This window comes from Taudactylus pleione, unplaced genomic scaffold, assembly GCF_031769625.1.
Source record: "Taudactylus pleione unplaced genomic scaffold, aTauple2 ptg000875l, whole genome shotgun sequence".
NCBI lineage: Eukaryota > Metazoa > Chordata > Amphibia > Anura > Myobatrachidae > Taudactylus > Taudactylus pleione.
In genome coordinates, this window is record NW_028285277.1 from 1,846,675 (window position 1) to 1,873,561 (window position 26,887).

At 50.8% G+C, this 26,887-nt stretch overlaps 1 protein-coding gene across 1 annotated transcript in view; it reads left to right on the forward strand.

The window, feature by feature from the left end:
• The first annotated feature begins 495 nt into the window (after nucleotides 1–495).
• The window catches only part of NAV2 (neuron navigator 2), a 637,654-nt gene continuing 611,262 nt past the window's right edge, over nucleotides 496–26,887 (forward strand). Inside the window, exons 1-2 of the mRNA XM_088458930.1 lie at nucleotides 496–578; nucleotides 6,715–7,046. Of these exons, the coding sequence (XP_088315056.1) occupies nucleotides 6,972–7,046 (75 nt within the window). The 5' untranslated portion in view covers nucleotides 496–578; nucleotides 6,715–6,971. The remainder of the gene's footprint in view (nucleotides 579–6,714; nucleotides 7,047–26,887) is intronic.

A 26,887-nucleotide genomic window follows, 5' to 3' on the forward strand; every position in this document is an offset into this window, starting at 1 on the left:
ATCGGGGGTCTCTCAGGGGGGGTGTCACACTGTATATCGGGGGTCTCTCAGGATTGGGGTCACACTGTATATCGGGGGTCTCTCAAGGTTGGGGGTCTCTCAGGGTTGGGTCATACACACTCTCACGCTCTCTGCTGGTCCTCACACACCGAGTTGTGCGCTCTCTGGGTCTGGAAGATACTCGCTCTCCTCCGCTCAGCGCTCTGATTGGCCGGGGCTCAGGCATGTGACCGCACTGTGTGTGCTGATTGGCTTAGTGGGGCGGGAGATAGGGGGGCGGTGTCGGGTTGCCCAGGTAACGCGGGTGATGATGGGCGCCGGGCTCGGTGGGGTTCGGGGCTGCCGGGTGTCCCGGGTGAAGTGACGGCACCGGGCGGGGGGAGGTTACCGGTGTGAGGCATCAGCTGGATCCCGGAGCTTAGTGAGCACTGACACCGGCCGGGGAGGAGGAGGAGGAGCGGGGGATGGGGGGAGGAGAGGGGGCTGCTGCTCAGTACCAGCCCGGCCGCCGCCGCTGCTGCTGTATTCTCCTCCGCTCTCCGCAGCCAGAGCATCCCCAGCCCGGCACTGACAGCCAGGTGAGAGCTCCGACACCGGGGCGGGGGGTGGCCCCTACTATATCACTACAGCCTGGGGGACACATCATACACAGGGGGGACCCCTATATCACTACAGCCTGGGGGACACATCATACACAGGGGGGACCCCTATATCACTACAGCCTGGGGGACACATCATACACAGGGGGGACCCCTATATCACTACAGCCTGGGGGACACATCATACATAGGGGGGACCCCTATATCACTACAGCCTGGGGGACACATCATACATAGAGGGGACCCCTATATCACTACAGCCTGGGGGGACACATCATACACGGGGGGACCCCTATATCACTACAGCCTGGGGGGACACATCATACACAGGGGGGTCCCCTATATCACTACAGCCTGGGGGGACACATCATACACAGGGGGGCCCCTATATCACTACAGCCTGGGGGGACACATCATACACAGGGGGGACCCCTATATCACTACAGCCTGGGGGGACACATCATACACAGGGGGGTCCCCTATATCACTACAGCCTGGGGGACACATCATACACAGGGGGGACCCCTATATCACTACAGCCTGGGGGGACACATCATACACAGGGGGGTCCCCTATATCACTACAGCCTGGGGGACACATCATCCACAGGGGGGACCCCTATATCACAGAGCCTGGGGGACACATCATCCACAGGGGGGACCCCTATATCACTACAGCCTGGGGGACACATCATCCACAGGGGGGACCCCTATATCACTACAGCCTGGGGGGACACATCATACACAGGGGGGACCCCTATATCACTACAGCCTGGGGGGACACATCATACACAGGGGGGTCCCCTATATCACTACAGCCTGGGGGGACACATCATACACAGGGGGGCCCCTATATCACTACAGCCTGGGGGGACACATCATACACAGGGGGGACCCCTATATCACTACAGCCTGGGGGGACACATCATACACAGGGGGGTCCCCTATATCACTACAGCCTGGGGGACACATCATACACAGGGGGGACCCCTATATCACTACAGCCTGGGGGACACATCATACACAGGGGGGACCCCTATATCACTACAGCCTGGGGGACACATCATACACAGGGGGGACCCCTATATCACTACAGCCTGGGGGACACATCATACATAGGGGGGACCCCTATATCACTACAGCCTGGGGGACACATCATACACAGGGGGGACCCCTATATCACTACAGCCTGGGGGACACATCATACACAGGGGGGACCCCTATATCACTACAGCCTGGGGGACACATCATACACAGGGGGGACCCCTATATCACTACAGCCTGGGGGACACATCATACACAGGGGGGACCCCTATATCACTACAGCCTGGGGGACACATCATACACAGGGGGGACCCCTATATCACTACAGCCTGGGGGACACATCATACACAGGGGGGACCCCTATATCACTACAGCCTGGGGGACACATCATACACAGGGGGGACCCCTATATCACTACAGCCTGGGGGGACACATCATCCACAGGGGGGACCCCTATATCACTACAGCCTGGGGGACACATCATCCACAGGGGGGACCCCTATATCACTACAGCCTGGGGGGACACATCATACACAGGGGGGACCCCTATATCACTACAGCCTGGGGGGACACATCATACACAGGGGGGTCCCCTATATCACTACAGCCTGGGGGGACACATCATACACAGGGGGGTCCCCTATATCACTACAGCCTGGGGGACACATCATACACAGGGGGGACCCCTATATCACTACAGCCTGGGGGACACATCATACACAGGGGGGACCCCTATATCACTACAGCCTGGGGGGACACATCATACACAGGGGGGACCCCTATATCACTACAGCCTGGGGGGACACATCATCCACAGGGGGGACCCCTATATCACTACAGCCTGGGGGGACACATCATACACAGGGGGGACCCCTATATCACTACAGCCTGGGGGACACATCATCCACAGGGGGGACCCCTATATCACTACAGCCTGGGGGACACATCATACACAGGGGGGACCCCTATATCACTACAGCCTGGGGGACACATCATACACAGGGGGGACCCCTATATCACTACAGCCTGGGGGGACACATCATCCACAGGGGGGACCCCTATATCACTACAGCCTGGGGGACACATCATCCACAGGGGGGACCCCTATATCACTACAGCCTGGGGGGACACATCATACACAGGGGGGACCCCTATATCACTACAGCCTGGGGGGACACATCATACACAGGGGGGTCCCCTATATCACTACAGCCTGGGGGACACATCATACACAGGGGGGACCCCTATATCACTACAGCCTGGGGGACACATCATACACAGGGGGGACCCCTATATCACTACAGCCTGGGGGGACACATCATACACAGGGGGGACCCCTATATCACTACAGCCTGGGGGGACACATCATCCACAGGGGGGACCCCTATATCACTACAGCCTGGGGGGACACATCATACACAGGGGGGACCCCTATATCACTACAGCCTGGGGGACACATCATCCACAGGGGGGACCCCTATATCACTACAGCCTGGGGGACACATCATCCACAGGGGGGACCCCTATATCACTACAGCCTGGGGGGACACATCATACACAGGGGGGACCCCTATATCACTACAGCCTGGGGGGACACATCATACACAGGGGGGTCCCCTATATCACTACAGCCTGGGGGACACATCATACACAGGGGGGACCCCTATATCACTACAGCCTGGGGGGACACATCATACACAGGGGGGACCCCTATATCACTACAGCCTGGGGGGACACATCATCCACAGGGGGGACCCCTATATCACTACAGCCTGGGGGGACACATCATACACAGGGGGGACCCCTATATCACTACAGCCTGGGGGACACATCATCCACAGGGGGGACCCCTATATCACTACAGCCTGGGGGACACATCATCCACAGGGGGGACCCCTATATCACTACAGCCTGGGGGGACACATCATACACAGGGGGGACCCCTATATCACTACAGCCTGGGGGACACATCATCCACAGGGGGGACCCCTATATCACTACAGCCTGGGGGACACATCATCCACAGGGGGGACCCCTATATCACTACAGCCTGGGGGACACATCATACACAGGGGGGACCCCTATATCACTACAGCCTGGGGGACACATCATACACAGGGGGGACCCCTATATCACTACAGCCTGGGGGGACACATCATACACAGGGGGGACCCCTATATCACTACAGCCTGGGGGACACATCATACACAGGGGGGACCCCTATATCACTACAGCCTGGGGGGACTCATACACAGGGGGGACCCCTATATCACTACAGCCTGGGGGGACACATCATACATAGGGGGGACCCCTATATCACTACAGCCTGGGGGGACACATCATACACAGGGGGGACCCCTATATCACTACAGCCTGGGGGACACATCATACACAGGGGGGACCCCTATATCACTACAGCCTGGGGGACACATCATACACAGGGGGGACCCCTATATCACTACAGCCTGGGGGGACACATCATCCACAGGGGGGACCCCTATATCACTACAGCCTGGGGGGACACATCATACACAGGGGGGACCCCTATATCACTACAGCCTGGGGGACACATCATCCACAGGGGGGACCCCTATATCACTACAGCCTGGGGGACACATCATACACAGGGGGGACCCCTATATCACTACAGCCTGGGGGACACATCATACACAGGGGGGACCCCTATATCACTACAGCCTGGGGGGACACATCATCCACAGGGGGGACCCCTATATCACTACAGCCTGGGGGACACATCATCCACAGGGGGGACCCCTATATCACTACAGCCTGGGGGGACACATCATACACAGGGGGGACCCCTATATCACTACAGCCTGGGGGGACACATCATACACAGGGGGGTCCCCTATATCACTACAGCCTGGGGGACACATCATACACAGGGGGGACCCCTATATCACTACAGCCTGGGGGACACATCATACACAGGGGGGACCCCTATATCACTACAGCCTGGGGGGACACATCATCCACAGGGGGGACCCCTATATCACTACAGCCTGGGGGGACACATCATCCACAGGGGGGACCCCTATATCACTACAGCCTGGGGGGACACATCATCCACAGGGGGGACCCCTATATCACTACAGCCTGGGGGACAAATCATACACAGGGGGGACCCCTATATCACTACAGCCTGGGGGACACCATACACAGGGGGGACTCCTATATCACTACAGCCTGGGGGACACATCAACAGGGGGGACCCCTATATCACTACATCCTGGGGGACACATCATACACAGGGGGGACCCCTATATCACTACAGCCTGGGGGACACATCATACATAGGGGGGACCCCTATATCACTACAGCCTGGGGGACACATCATACACAGGGGGGACCCCTATATCACTACAGCCTGGGGGGACACATGATCCACATGCGGGGCCCCTATATCACTACAGCCTGGGGGACACATCATACACAGGGGGGACCCCTATATCACTACAGCCTGGGGGACACATCATCCACAGGGGGACCCCTACATCACTACAGCCTCATACACAGGGGGACCCCTATCACCTCAGCCTCATACACGGGGGACCCCTATATCATCACAGCCTCATACTCAGGGGAGATCCCTATATCACCACAGCTTCATACACATAGGGACCCCTATATCACCTCAGCTTCATACACAGGGGGTTCACCCATGTACCACCATCCCATACACTGGAGACCCCTATATCACCTCAGCGTCATACACAGGGGGACCCCTATATCACCACAGCCTCATACACAAGGATAGACCCCTACATCATACACATGGGGACTCCTATATCAGCACAACCTCATTATACTTTGGGGACCCCCATATCACCAGTTCCTCATTATACACAATGGCCCCTTTATAGCCAGAACTGCTTGATACATGGGTACCCCTATGTCACTGGAGTATTATTATACCCGGGGGACCCTATGTCACCAGAGCTGCTTTATATATATTAATGGAGATATTAGTTGTCATTTTCTGGGAGACAAAGCAGAATACAAAGTGAAATGAATGAAATATTCTGCAGCTTTTTATGTAATTTTAGTTGCTATGATTTATCTTTTTTTTTTTTGTTTTGATTTTTACAAAAGTCTAATTAAACTCTGTAATTGAAGTAATTAGTGGTAATTACCCAGCTACCACTCTGCTAATTGATGTCATTATTCTGCTATTTATTGCAGAATTGCTGTGCCCTGGTTTATTTAGCTGTATTGTGTGTAAACGTAGCTCACAATCGGACCTGCGTCACTAGCTTTAATGCGCATTTATTGACTGTTATCAGAGCCGAGGGATTCCTGCTGTCAATTACTTTATTTTCTGATTCTCTTCTTAATTATCCACTGATAGCCTGTTGCCTGTATTTTCTCAATGGCTCCTAACTCCCAGCCCCTTTTGTGACCGTATTGTGTATTTGTTGCTATAAATAAAATAATTGGCTGTTACAGGCTGCACCTCGTGCTGCCGATAGACCGTCTGCAAATACAAAGGTTCAAGGGTTTCCCCAATTTGTATGCAAAGAGGAGAAGCTGCTCTGTGGAGAGAGTACACACAGAGCAGATGTCTCGGGACACTCCGTAGGGTCTGACGTTTATAGAATTTGTGTTTGTCCCATAAGAATATTTTGTGTTTTTGTAAATGTAAACTCTTCAGCAGGCACATAATAGCTGCATACAGCCAGTGTTTGTGTCTTCCAACCCTGACAATAGTTTGTGCATATTTAGGTATGTAATAACGTAGTCACTTTGCATATTTTCCAGAAATCCATTTTTGCTGTATTTGTTGTATTATTACAGTTTTATTTGTAAATCTGCAGATTTTAACTGATTGGCGAATAAAGCATTTAGTTTCTGTGCTTTTCTCTATCATTTATTTGGTGCAATTCTTATTCGTTTCTGCAGATATTATATTGCCACATGGGGTACAAGATCCCCACCCTCCTGGATTTAGGATTAATCTATTTTCCACCTGCTCGTTTTTCTTTGGTCCCTATATTGTGGTTGTACTTTAGTTGGCAAAAATAATCCCATTTTCGGATCTGCCTTTTCTGCAGATAAAACCTTGAGATTGCGCATGGTGGCAGAAGGGTGACCCACACGATGGATATGGGCACAGTGGTCAGGTTCTGGATTGTGCACATGTGCTGGGATTGCAGAAGTGAGTGTTGCTGAAATACTTTTCGGGATCTTGGAAATGGCTTGTGTGATTGCAGCGCTGGGTTACCTGGATGGATCGTCCAATGGCGGGGCGTTGTAAAGGAATACATCTGCTTGTTTTCTGGATTTTCTAAGGAATACAAATCAGCAGGAAATGGAATCTGCGACCGAGTCTAAGCAGTACCAGCGGAGGAAGCCGGTGGCGCACGGCCTGGAGGATCAGAAAAGGGTAAGTGAGTTCCCAATGTACCGGGTGCTCCTAACTTATTATATGGAAGAGTTGAAACCAGTGGGAGCAGAGAATGTTTAGTTTCATTATGAGATTGTGCACACCCTCTGTATATGACAGCTCCTCGTGCACACCTACTGTATATGACAGCTCCTCGTGCACACCTACTGTATATGACAGAGGTTCCCAAACGCGGTCCTCGTGCACACCTACTGTATATGACAGAGGTTCCCAAACGCGGTCCTCGTGCACACCTACTGTATATGACAGAGGTTCCCAAACGCAGTCCTCGAGCACACCTACTGTATATGACAGAGGTTCCCAAACGCAGTCCTCGAGCACACCTACTGTATATTATAGAGGTTCCCAAACGTGGTCCTCATGCACATCTACTGTATATGACAGAGGTTCCCAAACGCAGTCCTCAAGCCCACCTACTGCATATGACAGAGGTTTCCAAACGTGCTCCTCGTGCACACCTACTGTATATGACAGAGGTTCCCAAACGTGGTCCTCTTACACACCTACTGTACATGACAGAGGTTCCCAAACGTGCTCCTCGTGCACACCTACTATATATGACAGAGGTTCCCAAACGTGGTCCTCTTACACACCTACTGTACATGACAGAGGTTCCCCAACGTGCTCCTCGTGCACACCTACTGTATATGACAGAGGTTCCCAAACGCGGTCCTCGTGCACACCTACTGTATATGACAGAGGTTCCCAAACGTGGTCCTCTTACACACCTACTGTATATGACAGAGGTTCCCAAACGCGGTCCTCGTGCACACCTACTGTATATGACAGAGGTTTCCAAACGGTCCTCGAGCACACCTACTGTATATGACAGAGGTTTCCAAACGGTCCTCGAGCACACCTACTGCATATGACAGAGGTTCCCAAACGCGCTCCTCTGGCACACCTACTGTATATGACAGAGGTTCCCAAACGCGGTCCTCATGCACACCTACTGTATATGACAGAGGTTCCCAAACGCGCTCCTCGAGGCTCCCCAACTGTTCGGGTTTTAGAGGTATCCATGGTTGAGCACAGAATGGGTATGTAATGATGGCTGTCGGGATGCCTCCTTTCAGAATACAGACAGCAGCATCCTGATGGTTGGTATCCCGACGGGTCGGGTCAGTACACTTACCCTCCCCCCTTCTCCCCCCTAACCCTAAACCTCCCTTCTTGTAGCCTAACCCTATCCCTCACCATTCCGCACCCTAACCCTCCCCGTTAGTGCCTAAACCTAAGTTTCCCCCCTCCGTGCCTAAATCTAACCCCCTCCCCCAGTGGTGCCTGACCCTAACCCCCCCTAGTGGTGCCTAACCCTAACCTCACCGCCCAAAACCTAATGCTACCCTCACTAACTTACTCCACCCCCGTGGCTAACACTGAGGGCGCCCCGGCTTACCTTCCATCGGGCTGTCGTCCTCCTGGATTCCGGTGTCGGGATTAAGATAGGCGTTGGTATTTCGACACCTATCTTAACTCCCTTGTTAGGATTCCAGTGTCGGCATTGAGACCGGCAGCTTCGCATCCGTCGGTCTTTTAACTACATCCCGTTGAACACCGGTGACTTAATTAGTACCTCAGTCAATTTGATTTAGCCAGCTATGTTCAACCATGGATCTCTAAAACCTGAACTTTTGGGGAGCCTTGAGGACTGCGTTTGGGAACCTCTGATATATGATAAAGATATTACAAGTCGCCATGGATTCCTGTGACCGTATAAAGTGCTTATAGACAGGTCATGGGAGTTAAAGGTGACTCCAGTAATGAATCACTTACTATAGGGGCTGGGTTTTTCCTTATAGTACACAAGTTTTCCTAGTGAAACTTGCAGTGGGGAAATCGGATGTTTCTATTTATACGTGTAATATTTACAGGCATTTTTGATATTGGCTTCACGGTTGTATTATAAGAAACATTGTGGCATTTGTATACCCTGCAGCAGAATGGTTTGTGTGTGCTAGGTGACCCCGGGCCCACATAGGGGTGCAATCTGGCTGTATATTGATTTTTCTTTTCAGGAAGAACAGAATGTGTATCTCTGAGGCATCTGTCTGATCAATGAAGATGTAATTAGTGTGGTGTTTTGGGACGGAACAAGCCTTGTTGAGTGGCCAGTGTCTTGGTGTGGCAGGGACCCTCCAGCTGCTGTGGAACTACTCATCCCAGCATGCCCTGCCATGGTTTTAGCCAGCCCTAATAGTAAACTGTGGCAGGGCATGCTGGGATGAGTAGTTCCACAGCGGCTTAAGAGTCATATGTTGAATACCCCTGTTTCTTTGTAGCCATTCATTTGTTGTCTTCTCTCTCATGTTCCTCATATAACCCCAGGTATAGACACTGGGCTACAAGGTGGAACGATAGGGTCACAGGGGTCAGTGCGGATGTTACATGGTTGGAGCAATGTTACATCACTTATGTTGGAAATAAAGACATTACCGGAGCTCATCATCCTACTTTATGCTGATTGCTATGAGTGTCTTGTTACCGCCTATGTCAGTGACTTTACCTGGGATGTACACTTCACATGACGTATAACTCTATCACACTTTATAGAATACACGGAGTGACCTTTTTTATTTAGGGCTGTAACCAGGCAAAGTGCGTCAGCAACTTCCTTTTCCGATCTGCAAAAATATCTTGTGTGACTGAGCCATTAGCTGAGACAGGTGTATCCCTGAGCTATCGTCTGTCTGGTTACACTGTACTGAGGTGAGGTGAGCTTCAGACCCGCTCGCTAGGCTGCGTTCACACACATTCAGAGGATTTTTTGCAATCTGCGCGTACATCGCAGTGCGCGAACCAATGCGAGCGATCGGGAAGCGTTTGCTCGCTGCGAATAGACAGCCCGGCTGAGTGACAGGAGAAGCCGTTTGTGGGTGGTAACGGGCTGGCCGCTAAAAACGGGGGAGTGGAGGTGCAAACGCAGGCGTGCCTGAGCGTCTTAACGCCGTTTCAGAGGCGTGCATAATTAAGAAGAAGCGTCATGGTACACGTCACTTGGCTGAAATTTACACTGAAGTGCTTGCGGAAGGGTATGGTCAACCACAAGTGTTGCGATTGCATCCGATGGTACTGGATGTTATCGATGGTTGCATACACTTCCTGAAGATGACCTGCGCATGTGGGCATCTTAAGACAGGCTGGTGGGCGTCTACATTACCAGATCGATCGCACGGTAAGACATAGTGGGTGTGCTAATGCCTTGCCGTGCGATCGCCTGCCTTGCCAAAGTTGCACACGCATCTAGCGAGCGGGTCTGAATCGAGCCCTGAGGGCGATAATCTCACCAGAGCGTAATATAATACTGCTTATGTAGCCGAGCACATGGGAAACAATCCGTTACCAGATGAGTGATCTCTGTTTAGGATGCTAATTTATAGGGGTCTCACAACTAGAAATCGGTGGTGTAACCTTAGCCCCAAAATGTCATAAATTGTAATGCATGCACTTAGATTAATGCTCAGATTGGCGCTATAAGGTAAATATTAACTAACTACTTAACATATCTATTTCTATGCTATAAAATAATTCATGTGACTTGGTAATTGTATATTGGAAATCGCAGTTCATCATCGCTAAGGAGAAAGGATATAAGTAAGTGGTCATACCTTGTGTGTTATACGCCCCTCTGCCCCTCTGCGGTACGACATCAAACTTTAATCCACTTTTATGTTCTCTGAATTGCCCTTCATCTAAGAAGCTGAGGACTTATACCAGGAAGATCGTACCGTTAGTTGTATATGGTGCGTGTTGTTTTTTTCTTTGGCCGAGTAGGAATTGTTAATAGTGTATTGCCCTAGTTTGTATTCCGTTCATTAGCATGTGCTTACAGTGGCAGAAACAAATATCAGTACGTTACACGTGTGCCAGCCTCGTTCATTAGACTAATACCAGCTAGCGGCTGCAAACGAATCGGCAAGGAGACACGTGCGGCATTGTGTGGCAGCGCGTATGGGTGATAAATGTAAATGACTTTATTGGCTTTGTGCTTGTCCTGTAAAAATAGAGCGGACGGCAGTGTTGGCCGGCATTGGTAATGACAGATGAATAGGATTAGCAGTAATTAACAATAGCTGCTATCAGCATGTAGCCGTAGTGTTATTGATTGGAAACGTGGCTTTGGCGTGAACCAGAATATCATTTTCTCATTGGGTGCCAGACGATAGGTCAGAGTTTATGATCTGTGCGGCATCTGTTATAGACGGCCTACCCCCCAACCGTACGCAGCAGACGTTAATGATGGAGGCTCCTTGGCGCCCGTCCTCCGAGCGGCTTCACAAAAGGATCTTCATCAGTTTCCTCATTTATGTTTATTACATACTTGCACAAGTAAAATCTGTACCATCCAACAAATGTACCAATTCATTATAAAATCCCATTTTATTTTCCGTTTAGTACATCTGCAGTTTGCTTGTTCTTCAGGGGAGATTGGAGTTTTTCGGAGCAGATCGCAGAGTTTAAGGATGTGTAAATAGTGATGGGTTACAGCTGTTCCTGGGGCCTGAATGCTTAGAAAATGAGTGAAAGCCTTAAATGGATTTTAATGCAGGGCGTTTGATTTATAGTCTGTAAAGCTGTCAGACTACCCTGCTGCCTTTCCCAAGCCAGCCGTATGGAGTGCAAATGAATGGATAAAAGCTGCTGCCAGTCCCCTATTATTTGGGTACAGCAGAATAGTGACTTGCCATCCCTTGGTCCTGACAGCCTATGGTGGGCTGAGGAGTTGTTTTTTGTTTATGGTAAAATATTTTGGACCTTTTGACACCCAGCACATTTTAATTGCTCCAGTACAGCTAAATGAACATGCAATTAATGATTTCCTTGCTGCACAAGTCACAGCTCCCATCTGCCGCACTGACAGGGCGCCCAGTACACGTGTAATAAGGGTACATTAGACGGCGAGGCTCGGTAGCAGCTGGGGCTGAATGCATTGGTCATGCTTCCCTGCCATTCATCTCCGCTCACCCTCTGCCTGTCACTGGGAGCACTCCCTTTATAATGGTATTTCTCACTTTCATTTTAATGACGCCTCCTGCTCGGATGTTCCCCTTCACAACCTCAAAACAAGTCTAATTAATAAAAGATACATCTCAGCGTACTGCCAGCACGGGCATATTGGCTCAAGCACTCCAGGCGGGCACATCTGAGTGCCCGCTTGTAACAAAGAACAATCCCTTATAGTTGGGGAAGTTACTGTAAGATGTATTATAGCTACCTTCTCATGGGTGGCTTTCTGTTTGCTTGTAGTGTGTTTTGCTTTGTCGTGTGTCCGTGGCCTCAGCTTGAGCATATATACAAATAGGGATGTCCGATCCCTATGTCAAATGTTTTATCTATACTGACTGCTGTATTTGCAAACACCGGATGTACCAGGTCATGCAGCATTTATAACCTGTCTGCCATTGGCATTGGTGATTGGAATAAATCCTTATTTGTACCATGGAATGTGGAAAACACCGCAGGACCTTTGTATTATGAGTGCATGTAAAAATCAGGGGTTTTTTTTATGTCGGGGGAAGATTTAGGGTCCCGGCCCCCTCCCTCTCCCCCCCTACAAATCACTTCACTGCTGGATCGGTCCATAATAGCTTGCAGAATTCAGGAGTTACATAACTGCACATGGAGTATAGGCAGGATGGGGTGAGCCCACGTGGGTGCTAGCGATATTACCCCTAATAGTCAGCCCCCCTGTGAGACACTACAGCCGCACGCAAACCGCTCGTGAGCACTGATCTCAGCTACTTACAGCTAAAGAAAATATACCATCGTCCCTCGGTTTAGATGAGGACAGAAAGGCCCTTTGATTTTCAGAAGTAATTGATAACTGGATTGTGAGAACCCTCTCCGACGGGCGCGATTACACACAGAAACGACCCACCACTCAGCCTTTCATCGCAGCCGCCTAACGCCACCGTTTGAAGTGATGTGAAAATGGAGAAAGATCCCATTATCCAGGGAAATTTCCAGGAAAGGTCGTGACACGGGCTGGCTATGTACCCTGGTGACAAAATCACTTGGGCGAATTCAATTAGTGTCAAAAGATATGAATAACATCTAATACAGTAACGCGCTGCTCACATGCAACGTATATAGAATGTACTGCGCTTTGTGACGGGAAGATGAGCAGATTCACACGTAATAAACTGAGCTTAAAAGACATTTAAAGGAAGATCTACAGTATTTGTCTGTATTAGAAAAGATAGAAAACAATCACTGAAAAGCAAGAATTAAAAGCTTTTGGTACATAGACTCCTATTATTATTATAATAATAATAATAATATGCAGATTATGTCTTTCTAACCTCTCTGGAAATCTGCAGAACTTTGCGCTGTTCCACTATTAAAATATGCAGAATTACATATCTTGCAGAGCAATTCATATTTAAATATCCGGAATAGAAATGCAACATAATACTATAGGTGTGTACACACACAACAATTTTTTGAACGATTATTGTTAATGATATCGTTTAATCGTTGAAAAAAATCTTTAACTTTCTGAGTTAAAACGATGAACGATTATTGTTCATGCGCGTTCACGTTTGTAGTTCAGTCAGACTGACCAACTCAACGATTTTCAGTAAGGGAATATGCAAAAATCGTTTGTAGTTCAAAAAAATCGTTCATTACATTTAGTAAATGAACGATTTTAGTAAATGATTTTCGTTCATTTTTCCCTTGAAAAAATGAACGAAAATCGTTTACTAAAATCGTTCATTTACTAAATCATTGTGTGTGTATACAGCTTAAAATCTGACCGTGTGTATGCACCATTACAAGAAAATAATAGTTAGCTGTTTTGTGCATCCCTGTACAATAGAGGGAATTGCAGATGGTAATAGTAACTGCCTTACGCTTATTACCTGGCACCGTGTTACTAAGATGGGACTTAGCTTCGGAGTGTAGGCTCTATGAAGCAATCTTATGATACCTGAGACAAATTCTAATACTTACACTTGTTACATTTAACTAAATTATAATGTATTCTCAAGTCAAATTTAGTTACAATTTTTTAAATTATGTCATTTGAGTATCCTAAAGACTAGGGATATATTTTGTGGTAACATTTACACACATTAGTGGGCACTTGGAATAAATGAAGACACTTTAGAGGCTGCATGGAACACGTTTAGGGACGAAATTTCATAAGCAACTGGAAAATAAAAAATAGTAGGGACAAAAGGAGGACAGTAACGTACTGTAGAAGGTGCACTGTATGCTGGGAGGAGGTGGCGTGTATGCTGGGAGGAGGTGGCGTGTATGCTGGGAGGAGGTGGCGTGTTATCTGGGGAGAGGTGGCGTGTTATCTGGGGGGAGGTGCCGTGTATGCTGGGGGGAGGTGCCGTGTATGCTGGGGGGAGGTGCCGTGTATGCTGGGGGGAGGTGCCGTGTATGCTGGGGGGAGGTGCCCTGTATGCTGGGAGGAGGTGCCCTGTATGCTGGGAGGAGGTGCCCTGTATGCTGGGGGGAGGTGCCCTGTATGCTGGGAGGAGGTGCCCTGTATGCTGGGGGGAGGTGCCCTGTATGCTGGGGGGAGGTGCCCTGTATGCTGGGGGGAGGTGCCCTGTATGCTGGGGGGAGGTGCCCTGTATGCTGGGGGGAGGTGCCCTGTATGCTGGGGGGAGGTGCCCTGTATGCTGGGAGGAGGTGCCCTGTATGCTGGGAGGAGGTGCCCTGTATGCTGGGAGGAGGTGCCCTGTTTGCTGGGAGGAGGTGCCCTGTATGCTGGGAGGAGGTGCCCTGTATGCTGGGAGGAGGTGCCCTGTATGCTGGGAGGAGGTGCCCTGTATGCTGGGAGGAGGTGCCCTTTATGCTGGGAGGAGGTGCCGTGTATGCTGGGGGGAGGTGCCGTGTATGCTGGGGGGAGGTGCCGTGTATGCTGGGGGGAGGTGCCGTGTATGCTGGGGGGAGGTGCCGTGTATGCTGGGGGGAGGTGCCGTGTATGCTGGGAGGAGGTGCCCTGTATGCTGGGAGGAGGTGCCCTGTATGCTGGGAGGAGGTGCCCTGTATGCTGGGAGGAGGTGCCCTGTATGCTGGGAGGAGGTGCCCTGTTTGCTGGGAGGAGGTGCCCTGTATGCTGGGAGGAGGTGCCCTGTATGCTGGGAGGAGGTGCCCTGTATGCTGGGAGGAGGTGCCCTTTATGCTGGGAGCAGGTTTCCTTTATGCTGGGAGCAGGTTTCCTTTATGCTGGGAGCAGGTTTCCTTTATGCTGGGAGGAGGTGCCGTGTATGCTGGGGGGAGGTGCCGTGTATGCTGGGGGGAGGTGCCGTGTATGCTGGGGGGAGGTGCCGTGTATGCTGGGAGGAGGTGCCCTTTATGCTGGGAGCAGGTTTCCTTTATGCTGGGAGCAGGTTTCCTTTATGCTGGGAGGAGGTGCAGTGTATGCTGGGAGGAGGTGCCCTGTATGCTGGGAGGAGGTGCCCTGTATGCTGGGAGGAGGTGCCCTCTATGCTGGGAGGCACTTGATAAATATGTTCATTTATTTCTTCCACGTTACCTGCTGTAAATAACTAGTAGCTGCGGCACTCTGCGACATGAACAATGGCGAAACACACAGTCATAAAGGAAATATTTTATGTGACCGCTACAGAATGGGAACTCTGACCTACACCTGCAGTCTGGTAATTTACCACTGTCATTCTCTGTCCATGTATAATGAGGGGTGGGGGAATTTATTATGAATTGTATAATACCATATAAATGATTTGCAGAACAGTCTGCTCCTGCATGGCGATGTGTTTCTCTGTGTTTCCTGCAAATTATATTTCCACTGTAAATAATAAATTTCAGGTTTTCCTTGACAACCACCTCCAGGGTGCAGTTGTCAACTCCACCCCCACCTTCAAAGTTACATTGCAATGTCCTGTCCCAACTGACACCTGGTGTCAGAGCATTATATGATTTCCAGCCTTGTGCCACCCTGAGTAACATTGTGTGCCCGTCACCTACTCCTGGTCGTGTGGCTGGATGTCTGGACTGATGTTACATACGAGGGATAGCCGCTGGCAGTGTGAGAAGGAAGGGTTTGGGGATGAGCCTCATGGGGCGCTGCTTAGCACCTAACAACACGCAACTTGCTAAATTGACATTTTTTATTTAATAACTGCACCGAATGTAGATCTCCAACAAGAAATGTAATGCAATAACATAAAGAACATTCTGTGCAAACCCTGGACACAATCCAAGGACTTGTAAAGAAAACACATCTTTGTAGTCATAGTGAATGTGTTAATACATCTCGCAGAAGCAATGAAAGCAGCAACTGAAAAACCTGACGAATGATCCCACTAACTTCATTACTCAACAACGATAAAAAAATATCACAATCCCATGAAAAACCGTTTATAGTATTCTCTGAGATGTAACGGTCCCTGGGGATGTGAACTTACTAATGCAGATTCTATGGAACACTTCCAAATATCAAAGGAACAAAACGAAATATAATTTTCCTGCAAACACTTAGCTCGGATTTTGGCTACATTGCTTGTATCCTCTAAGCCAGGGGTTCCCTAACGCGCCTCAAGGCACCCCAACAGTTCAGGTTTTATTGATATCCATGGTTGAGCACAGGTGGTTAAAGCAAATTGACTGAGGTACTAATAGAGTCACGTGTTCAAGCAATGAATATCCTTTAAACCTGGGCTGTTGTGGTGCCTTGAGGACAGAGTTTGGGAACCTCTGGCTTAGAGGATCAAAGCAATGTAGCCAAAATCCGAGTTGAGTGTTTGAAGGAAAATTCTATTTGGTTCCGTTCCTTTGATATTTAGAAATGTTCCCCGCAATCTGATATAGTAAGTTCTCATCCCCAGACCGAGTTTGGGAACCTCTATGCTAAGAAAACGCAGAGATTGGTTTCTTAGTACTTTGATATGTTCCGGTGATGTCCCCTCACCATTCTTAGGTTTGTGCGAGCAATTAATACAGAAAACCTAGCAACCGCGCGCTATCCATATCCCACCACAGTCCCTGGGGTCAATGTAGGACCTCCTTTTCTTCCATAATCCCTGGAAACCTGCTTGGAAGCCGGTAAGTGATACACAATTCAATAAACCACTGCCAAATATTTCTATTACTTCCTAAATGACAATGCATCCACTATGTATATCATATGGGTAACCTAGCATCATTTTATTTGTATAAGTTGTGTGCTCAAAATATGGAAGCCACTGAGATAAATGTGTGGCGGAGAGACCCGGGAGGGTCCGTGTGTTGTGACGGAGAGACCCGGGTGGGTCCGTGTTGTTGTGGCGGAGAGACCCGGGAGGGTCCCTGGTGTTGTGGCGGAGAGACCCGGGAGGGTCCGTGGTGTTGTGGCAGAGAGACCCGGGAGGGTCCGTGGTGTTGTGGCGGAGAGCCCGGGAAGGTCCGTGTTGTTGTGGCGGAGAGACCCGGGAAGGTCCGTGTTGTTGTGGCGTAGAGACCCGGGAGGGTCCGTGTTGTTGTGGCGTAGAGACCCGGGAGGGTCCGTGGTGTTGTGGCGGAGAGACCCGGGAGGGTTTGTGGTGTTGTGGCGGAGAGACCCGGGTGGGTCCGGGTTGTTGTGGCGGAGAGACCCGGGTGGGTCCGTGTTGTTGTGGCGGAGAGACCCGGGAGGATCCGTTGTGTTGTGGCGGAGAGACCCGGGAGGGTCCGTGGTGTTGTGGTGGAGAGTCCCGGGAGGGTCCTTGGTGTTGTGCCGGAGAGACCCGGGAGGCTCCGTGTTGTTGTGGCGGAGAGACCGAGTAGGGTCCGTGTGGCAGGAGACCGGCAGGGTTTGCATCATTATAAATGAGTTTTGTGCAGCATTTTGAAAGCTGAATAATTTCCTAGGGAGCACGAGTTGATTATGCCCAAGCATGTTGCCACATTTGAAATAAAGCCTGCTTTCTATAATAGTATTTCCTTTAGGTGATTCATCAACTGGATTTAAAGAAAACATAAGGGTGACAGCCGATCATTACACCTTTAGACAAAAAAGGAAACTGATATTCATCAAAGTGATGGAACACAGAAGTCCGAAAGCAAAAATCCACGATAACTGCTCAACCCCAGCTCTTGTGCTGCTACAGGGGTAAATTGCAAACGCTTAATGCTGACATTATACTATTCATTCCACTGCATCATCCTGACTTCCCAGCAATTGGTTCTATGAACGATCTGCAGCCATACATTTGTGGGGCAGACTGCACAGGTCCGCTCTCCCAGGTCTCGGTTAGATGGCTATATTGTACATTACAGTGGCTTCAGGATGGCCAATGGCCTCACGCACAGATAAAGTGGTTATTGGCTGACTGGGTTTGTAAATCTGATTCCACCCCCCCCCCCCCCCCCTTAATCTAGAGCGGCTGTATGGTAAAGCCAGGATCCAGTTTTGTCATGTTTGTGAAGATCTGCTCACATGTACTGTAGTCAGATTATGGAGACTGAGACAAAATGTCCAGCGCCGTAGCTGGGACACGAGTTTCCTCTGCGTGTCCCTAATATTATACATTGCAGAAGATCAGCACATTGATGGTTGTCAGCAACGTTTTTTATTTTATTCCGTTTATGGATTCCTTGTGCCAGACCTTGATTTCCACTTTTCTACCATCTTACTTTCACCCCTCCAACGCCTCCATAGCATCCTACTATGGGGTCAATCAATTAAATGCGTAGGGTGCGAGTTGCAGTTGCAACAGTGTTAATTAGCCGGCACTTCACGGCCCGCTTCGAGCCCGAATTCGCTGAATTTTGCTGGGAGCATTAAGGGGCTGCGAGCACTTTAAGCGAATTCCGGCTGCCGTAAAGTGCGACCATTGCCGCGATGACTCGCACCCGCGAGATCATCGCGGCTATTTGAATTGACCCCTATATCTTTAAATCCAAGTAAATGGAAAAAATCTGCAATTAATGCAGATTAAATGAAATGATGATATTAAACAAATTGTATATTTTCTTAATGTGCCCTTCCCAGATGTTCTACGCCAGGCATATTCCGCATTCCCTCCAGGTGCTGTGCAACTACACATCCCAGCATGCTCTACGCCAGGCATATTCCGCATTCCCTCCAGGTGCTGTGCAACTACACATCCCAGCATGCTCTACGCCAGGCATATTCCGCATTCCCTCCAGGTGCTGTGCAACTACACATCCCAGCATGCTCTACGCCAGGCATATTCCGCATTCCCTCCAGGTGCTGTGCAACTACACATCCCAGCATGCTCTACGCCAGGCATATTCCGCATTCCCTCCAGGTGCTGTGCAACTACACATCCCAGCATGCTCTACTACAGGCATATTCCGCATTCCCTCCAGGTGCTGTGCAACTACACATCCCAGCATGCTCTACGCCAGGCATATTCCGCATTCCCTCCAGGTGCTGTGCAACTACACATCCCAGCATGCTCTACTACAGGCATATTCAGCATTCCCTCCAGGTGATGTGCAACTACACATCCCAGCATGCTCTACTACAGGCATATTCAGCATTCCCTCCAGGTGCTGTGCAACTACACATCCCAGCATGCTCTACTACAGGCATATTCAGCATTCCCTCCAGGTGCTGTGCAACTACACATCCCAGCATGCTCTACGCCAGGCATGTTCAGCATTCCCTCCAGGTGCTGTGCAACTACACATCCCAGCATGCTCTACGCCAGGCATATTCAGCATTCCCTCCAGGTGCTGTGCAACTACACATCCCAGATGTTCTACTACAGGCATATTCAGCATTCCCTCCAGGTGCTGTGCAACTACACATCCCAGCATGCTCTACTACAGGCATATTCAGCATTCCCTCCAGGTGCTGTGCAACTACACATCCCAGCATGCTCTACTACAGGCATATTCCGCATTCCCTCCAGGTGCTGTGCAACTACACATCCCAGCATGCTCTACGCCAGGCATATTCAGCATTCTCTCCAGGTGCTGTGCAACTACACATCCCAGCATGCTCTACGCCAGGCATATTCAGCATTCCCTCCTGGTGCTGTGCAACTACACATCCCAGCATGCTCTACGCCAGGCATATTCAGCATTCCCTCCAGGTGCTGTGCAACTACACATTCCAGCATGCTCTACGCCAGGCATATTCCGCATTCCCTCCAGGTGCTGTGCAACTACACATCCCAGCATGCTCTACGCCAGGCATATTCAGCATTCCCTCCAGGTGCTGTGCAACTACACATCCCAGCATGCTCTACGCCAGGCATAATCAGCATTCCCTCCAGGTGCTGTGCAACTACACATCCCAGCATGCTCTACGCCAGGCATATTCAGCATTCCCTCCAGGTGCTGTGCAACTTCACATCCCAGCATGCTCTACGCCAGGCATATTCAGCATTCCCTCCAGGTGCTGTGCAACTACACATCCCAGCATGCTCTACGCCAGGCATATTCAGCATTCGCTCCAGGTGCTGTGCAACTTCACATCCCAGCATGCTCTAGTACAGGCATATTCAGCATTCCCTCCAGGTGCTGTGCAACTGCACATCTCAGCATGCTCTACGCCAGGCATATTCAGCATTCCCTCCAGGTGCTGTGCAACTTCACATCCCAGCATGCTCTACTATAGGCATATTCAGCATTCCCTCCAGGTGCTGTGCAACTACACATCCCAGCATGCTCTACGCCAGGCATATTTAGTTTTCCCTCCAGGTGCTGTGCAGCTTCACATCCCAGCATGCTCTACTATAGGCATATTCAGCATTCCCTCCAGGTGCTGTACAACTACACATCCCAGCATGCTCTACGCCAGGAATATTCAGCATTCCCTCCTGGTGCTGTGCAACTACACATCCCAGCATGCTCTACTATAGGCATATTCAGCATTCCCTCCAGGTGCTGTGCAACTACACATCCCAGCATGCTCTACGCCAGGCATATTCAGCATTCCCTCCAGGTGCTGTGCAACTTCACATCCCAGCATGCTCTACGCCAGGCATATTCAGCATTCCCTCCAGGTGCTGTGCAACTTCACATCCCAGCATGCTCTACGCCAGGCATATTCAGCATTCCCTCCAGGTGCTGTGCAACTACACATCCCAGCATGCTCTACTATAGGCATATTCAGCATTCCCTCCAGGTGCTGTGCAACTTCACATCCCAGCATGCTCTACGTCAGGCATATTCAGCATTCCCTCCAGGTGCTGTGCAACTTCACATCCCAGCATGCTCTACGCCAGGCATATTCAGCATTCCCTCCAGGTGCTGTGCAACTACACATCCTAGCATGCTCTACTACAGGCATATTCAGCATTCCCTCCAGGTGCTGTGCAACTACACATCCCAGCATGCTCTACTACAGGCATATTCAGCATTCCCTCCAGGTGCTGTGCAACTACACATCCCAGCATGTTCTACGCCAGGCATATTCAGCATTCCCTCCAGGTGCTGTGCAACTACACATCCCAGCATGCTCTACGCCAGGCATATTCAGCATTCCCTCCAGGTGCTGTGCAACTACACATCCCAGCATGCTCTACGCCAGGCATATTCCGCATTCCCTCCAGGTGCTGTGCAACTACACATCCCAGCATGCTCTACGCCAGGCATATTCAGCATTCCCTCCAGGTGCTGTGCAACTACACATCCCAGCATGCTCTACGCCAGGCATATTACGCATTCCCTCCAGGTGCTGTGCAACTACACATCCCAGCATGCTCTACGCCAGGCATATTCAGCATTCCCTCCAGGTGCTGTGCAACTACACATCCCAGCATGCTCTACTACAGGCATATTCAGCATTCCCTCCAGGTGCTGTGCAACTACACATCCCAGCATGCTCTACGCCAGGCATATTCCGCATTCCCTCCAGGTGCTGTGCAACTACACATCCCAGCATGCTCTACGCCAGGCATATTCAGCATTCCCTCCAGGTGCTGTGCAACTACACATCCCAGCATGCTCTACTACAGGCATATTCAGCATTCCCTCCAGGTGCTGTGCAACTACACATCCCAGCATGCTCTACGCCAGGCATATTCAGCATTCCCTCCAGGTGCTGTGCAACTACACATCCCAGCATGCTCTACGCCAGGCATATTCAGCATTCCCTCCAGGTGCTGTGCAACTACACATCCCAGCATGCTCTATGCCAGGCATATTCAGCATTCCCTCCAGGTGGTATGCAACTACACATCCCAGCATGCTCTACACCAGGCATATTCAGCATTCCCTCCAGGTGCTGTGCAACTACACATCCCAGCATGCTCTACGCCAGGCATATTCCGCATTCCCTCCAGGTGCTGTGCAACTACACATCCCAGCATGCTCTACGCCAGGCATATTCAGCATTCCCTCCAGGTGCTGTGCAACTACACATCCCAGCATGATCTACGCCAGGCATATTCCGCATTCCCTCCAGGTGCTGTGCAACTACACATCCCAGCATGCTCTACGCCAGGCATATTCAGCATTCCCTCCAGGTGCTGTGCAACTACACATCCCAGCATGCTCTACTACAGGCATATTCAGCATTCCCTCCAGGTGCTGTGCAACTACACATCCCAGCATGCTCTACGCCAGGCATATTCAGCATTCCCTCCAGGTGCTGTGCAACTACACATCCCAGCATGCTCTACGCCAGGCATATTCAGCATTCCCTCCAGGTGCTGTGCAACTACACATCCCAGCATGCTCTACGCCAGGCATATTCAGCATTCCCTCCAGGTGGTATGCAACTACACATCCCAGCATGCTCTACGCCAGGCATATTCAGCATTCCCTCCAGGTGCTGTGCAACTACACATCCCAGCATGCTCTACTACAGGCATATTCAGCATTCCCTCCAGGTGCTGTGCAACTATACATCCCAGCATGCTCTACGCCAGGCATATTCCGCATTCCCTCCAGGTGCTGTGCAACTACACATCCCAGCATGCTCTACGCCAGGCATATTCAGCATTCCCTCCAGGTGCTGTGCAACTACACATCCCAGCATGCTCTACTACAGGCATATTCAGCATTCCCTCCAGGTGCTGTGCAACTACACATCCCAGCATGCTCTACGCCAGGCATATTCAGCATTCCCTCCAGGTGCTGTGCAACTACACATCCCAGCATGCTCTACGCCAGGCATATTCAGCATTCCCTCCAGGTGCTGTGCAACTACACATCCCAGCATGCTCTACGCCAGGCATATTCAGCATTCCCTCCCGGTGCTGTGCAACTACACATCCCAGCATGCTCTACGCCAGGCATATTCAGCATTCCCAGCATGCTCTACGCCAGGCATATTCAGCATTCCCTCCAGGTGCTGTGCAACTACACATCCCAGCATGCTCTACGCCAGGCATATTCAGCATTCCCTCCAGGTGCTGTGCAACTACACATCCCAGCATGCTCTACGCCAGGCATATTCAGCATTCCCTCCAGGTGCTGTGCAACTACACATCCCAGCATGCTCTACGCCAGGCATATTCAGCATTCACTCCAGGTGCTGTGCAACTACACATCCCAGCATGCTCTACGCCAGGCATATTCAGCATTCCCTCCAGGTGCTGTGCAACTACACATCCCAGCATGCTCTACGCCAGGCATATTCAGCATTCCCTCCAGGTGGTATGCAACTACACATCCCAGCATGCTCTACGCCAGGCATATTCAGCATTCCCTCCAGGTGCTGTGCAACTACACATCCCAGACTGCTCTACTACAGGCATATTCAGCATTCCCTCCAGGTGCTGTGCAACTACACATCCCAGCATGCTCTACGCCAGGCATATTCCGCATTCCCTCCAGGTGCTGTGCAACTACACATCCCAGCATGCTCTACGCCAGGCATATTCAGCATTCCCTCCAGGTGCTGTGCAATTACACATCCCAGCATGCTCTACTACAGGCATATTCAGCATTCCCTCCAGGTGCTGTGCAACTACACATCCCAGCATGCTCTACGCCAGGCATATTCAGCATTCCCTCCAGGTGCTGTGCAACTACACATCCCAGCATGCTCTACGCCAGGCATATTCAGCATTCCCTCCAGGTGCTGTGCAACTACACATCCCAGCAGGCTCTACGCCAGGCATATTCAGCAGTCCCTCCAGGTGCTGTGCAACTACACATCCCAGCATGCTCTACGCCAGGCATATTCAGCATTCCCTCCAGGTGCTGTGCAACTACACATCCCAGCATGCTCTACGCCAGGCATATTCAGCATTCCCTCCAGGTGCTGTGCAACTACACATCCCAGCATGCTCTACTACAGGCATATTCAGCATTCCCTCCAGGTGCTGTGCAACTACACATCCCAGCATGCTCTACGCCAGGCATATTCCGCATTCCCTCCAGGTGCTGTGCAACTACACATCCCAGCATGCTCTACGCCAGGCATATTCAGCATTCCCTCCAGGTGCTGTGCAACTACACATCCCAGCATGCTCTACTACAGGCATATTCAGCATTCCCTCCAGGTGCTGTGCAACTACACATCCCAGCATGCTCTACGCCAGGCATATTCAGCATTCCCTCCAGGTGCTGTGCAACTACACATCCCAGCATGCTCTACGCCAGGCATATTCAGCATTCCCTCCAGGTGCTGTGCAACTACACATCCCAGCATGCTCTACGCCATGCATATTCAGCATTCCCTCCAGGTGGTATGCAACTACACATCCCAGCATGCTCTACGCCAGGCATATTCAGCATTCCCTCCAGGTGCTGTGCAACTACACATCCCAGCATGCTCTACGCCAGGCATATTCCGCATTCCCTCCAGGTGCTGTGCAACTACACATCCCAGCATGCTCTACGCCAGGCATATTCCGCATTCCCTCCAGGTGCTGTGCAACTACACATCCCAGCATGCTCTACGCCAGGCATATTCAGCATTCCCTCCAGGTGCTGTGCAACTACACATCCCAGCATGCTCTACGCCAGGCATATTCCGCATTCCCTCCAGGTGCTGTGCAACTACACATCCCAGCATGCTCTACGCCAGGCATATTCAGCATTCCCTCCAGGTGCTGTGCAACTACACATCCCAGCATGCTCTACTACAGTCATATTCAGCATTCCCTCCAGGTGCTGTGCAACTACACATCCCAGCATGCTCTACTACAGGCATATTCAGCATTCCCTCCAGGTGCTGTGCAACTACACATCCCAGCATGCTCTACGCCAGGCATATTCAGCATTCCCTCCAGGTGCTGTGCAACTACACATCCCAGCATGCTCTACGCCAGGCATATTCAGCATTCCCTCCAGGTGGTATGCAACTACACATCCCAGCATGCTCTACGCCAGGCATATTCAGCATTCCCTCCAGGTGCTGTGCAACTACACATCCCAGCATGCTCTACTACAGGCATATTCAGCATTCCCTCCAGGTGCTGTGCAACTACACATCCCAGCATGCTCTACGCCAGGCATATTCCGCATTCCCTCCTGGTGCTGTGCAACTACACATCCCAGCATGCTCTACGCCAGGCATATTCAGCATTCCCTCCAGGTGCTGTGCAACTACACATCCCAGCATGCTCTACTACAGGCATATTCAGCATTCCCTCCAGGTGCTGTGCAACTACACATCCCAGCATGCTCTACGCCAGGCATATTCAGCATTCCCTCCAGGTGCTGTGCAACTACACATCCCAGCATGCTCTACGCCAGGCATATTCAGCATTCCCTCCTGGTGCTGTGCAACTACACATCCCAGCATGCTCTACGCCAGGCATATTCAGCATTCCCTCCAGGTGCTGTGCAACTACACATCCCAGCATGCTCTACGCCAGGCATATTCAGCATTCCCTCCTGGTGCTGTGCAACTACACATCCCAGCATGCTCTACGCCAGGCATATTCCGCATTCCCTCCAGGTGCTGTGCAACTACACATCCCAGCATGCTCTACGCCAGGCATATTCAGCATTCCCTCCAGGTGGTATGCAACTACACATCCCAGCATGCTCTACGCCAGGCATATTCAGCATTCCCTCCAGGTGCTGTGCAACTACACATCCCAGCATGCTCTACGCCAGGCATATTCAGCATTCCCTCCAGGTGCTGTGCAACTACACATCCCAGCATGCTCTACGCCAGGCATATTCAGCATTCCCTCCAGGTGGTATGCAACTACACATCCCAGCATGCTCTACGCCAGGCATATTCAGCATTCCCTCCAGGTGCTGTGCAACTACACATCCCAGCATGCTCTACGCCAGGCATATTCAGCATTCCCTCCAGGTGCTGTGCAATTACACATCCCAGCATGCTCTACGCCAGGCATATTCAGCATTCCCTCCAGGTGCTGTGCAACTACACATCCCAGCATGCTCTACTACAGGCATATTCCGCATTCCCTCCAGGTGCTGTGCAACTACACATCCCAGCATGCTCTACGCCAGGCATATTCAGCATTCTCTCCAGGTGCTGTGCAACTACACATCCCAGCATGCTCTACGCCAGGCATATTCAGCATTCCCTCCTGGTGCTGTGCAACTACACATTCCAGCATGCTCTACGCCAGGCATATTCAGCATTCCCTCCAGGTGCTGTGCAACTACACATCCCAGCATGCTCTACGCCAGGCATATTCAGCATTCCCTCCAGGTGCTGTGCAACTACACATCCCAGCATGCTCTACGGCAGGCATATTCCGCATTCCCTCCAGGTGCTGTGCAACTACACATCCCAGCATGCTCTACGCCAGGCATATTCAGCATTCCCTCCAGGTGCTGTGCAACTACACATCCCAGCATGCTCTACGCCAGGCATATTCAGCATTCCCTCCAGGTGCTGTGCAACTACACATCCCAGCATGCTCTACGCCAGGCATAATCAGCATTCCCTCCAGGTGCTGTGCAACTACACATCCCAGCATGCTCTACGCCAGGCATATTCAGCATTCCCTCCAGGTGCTGTGCAA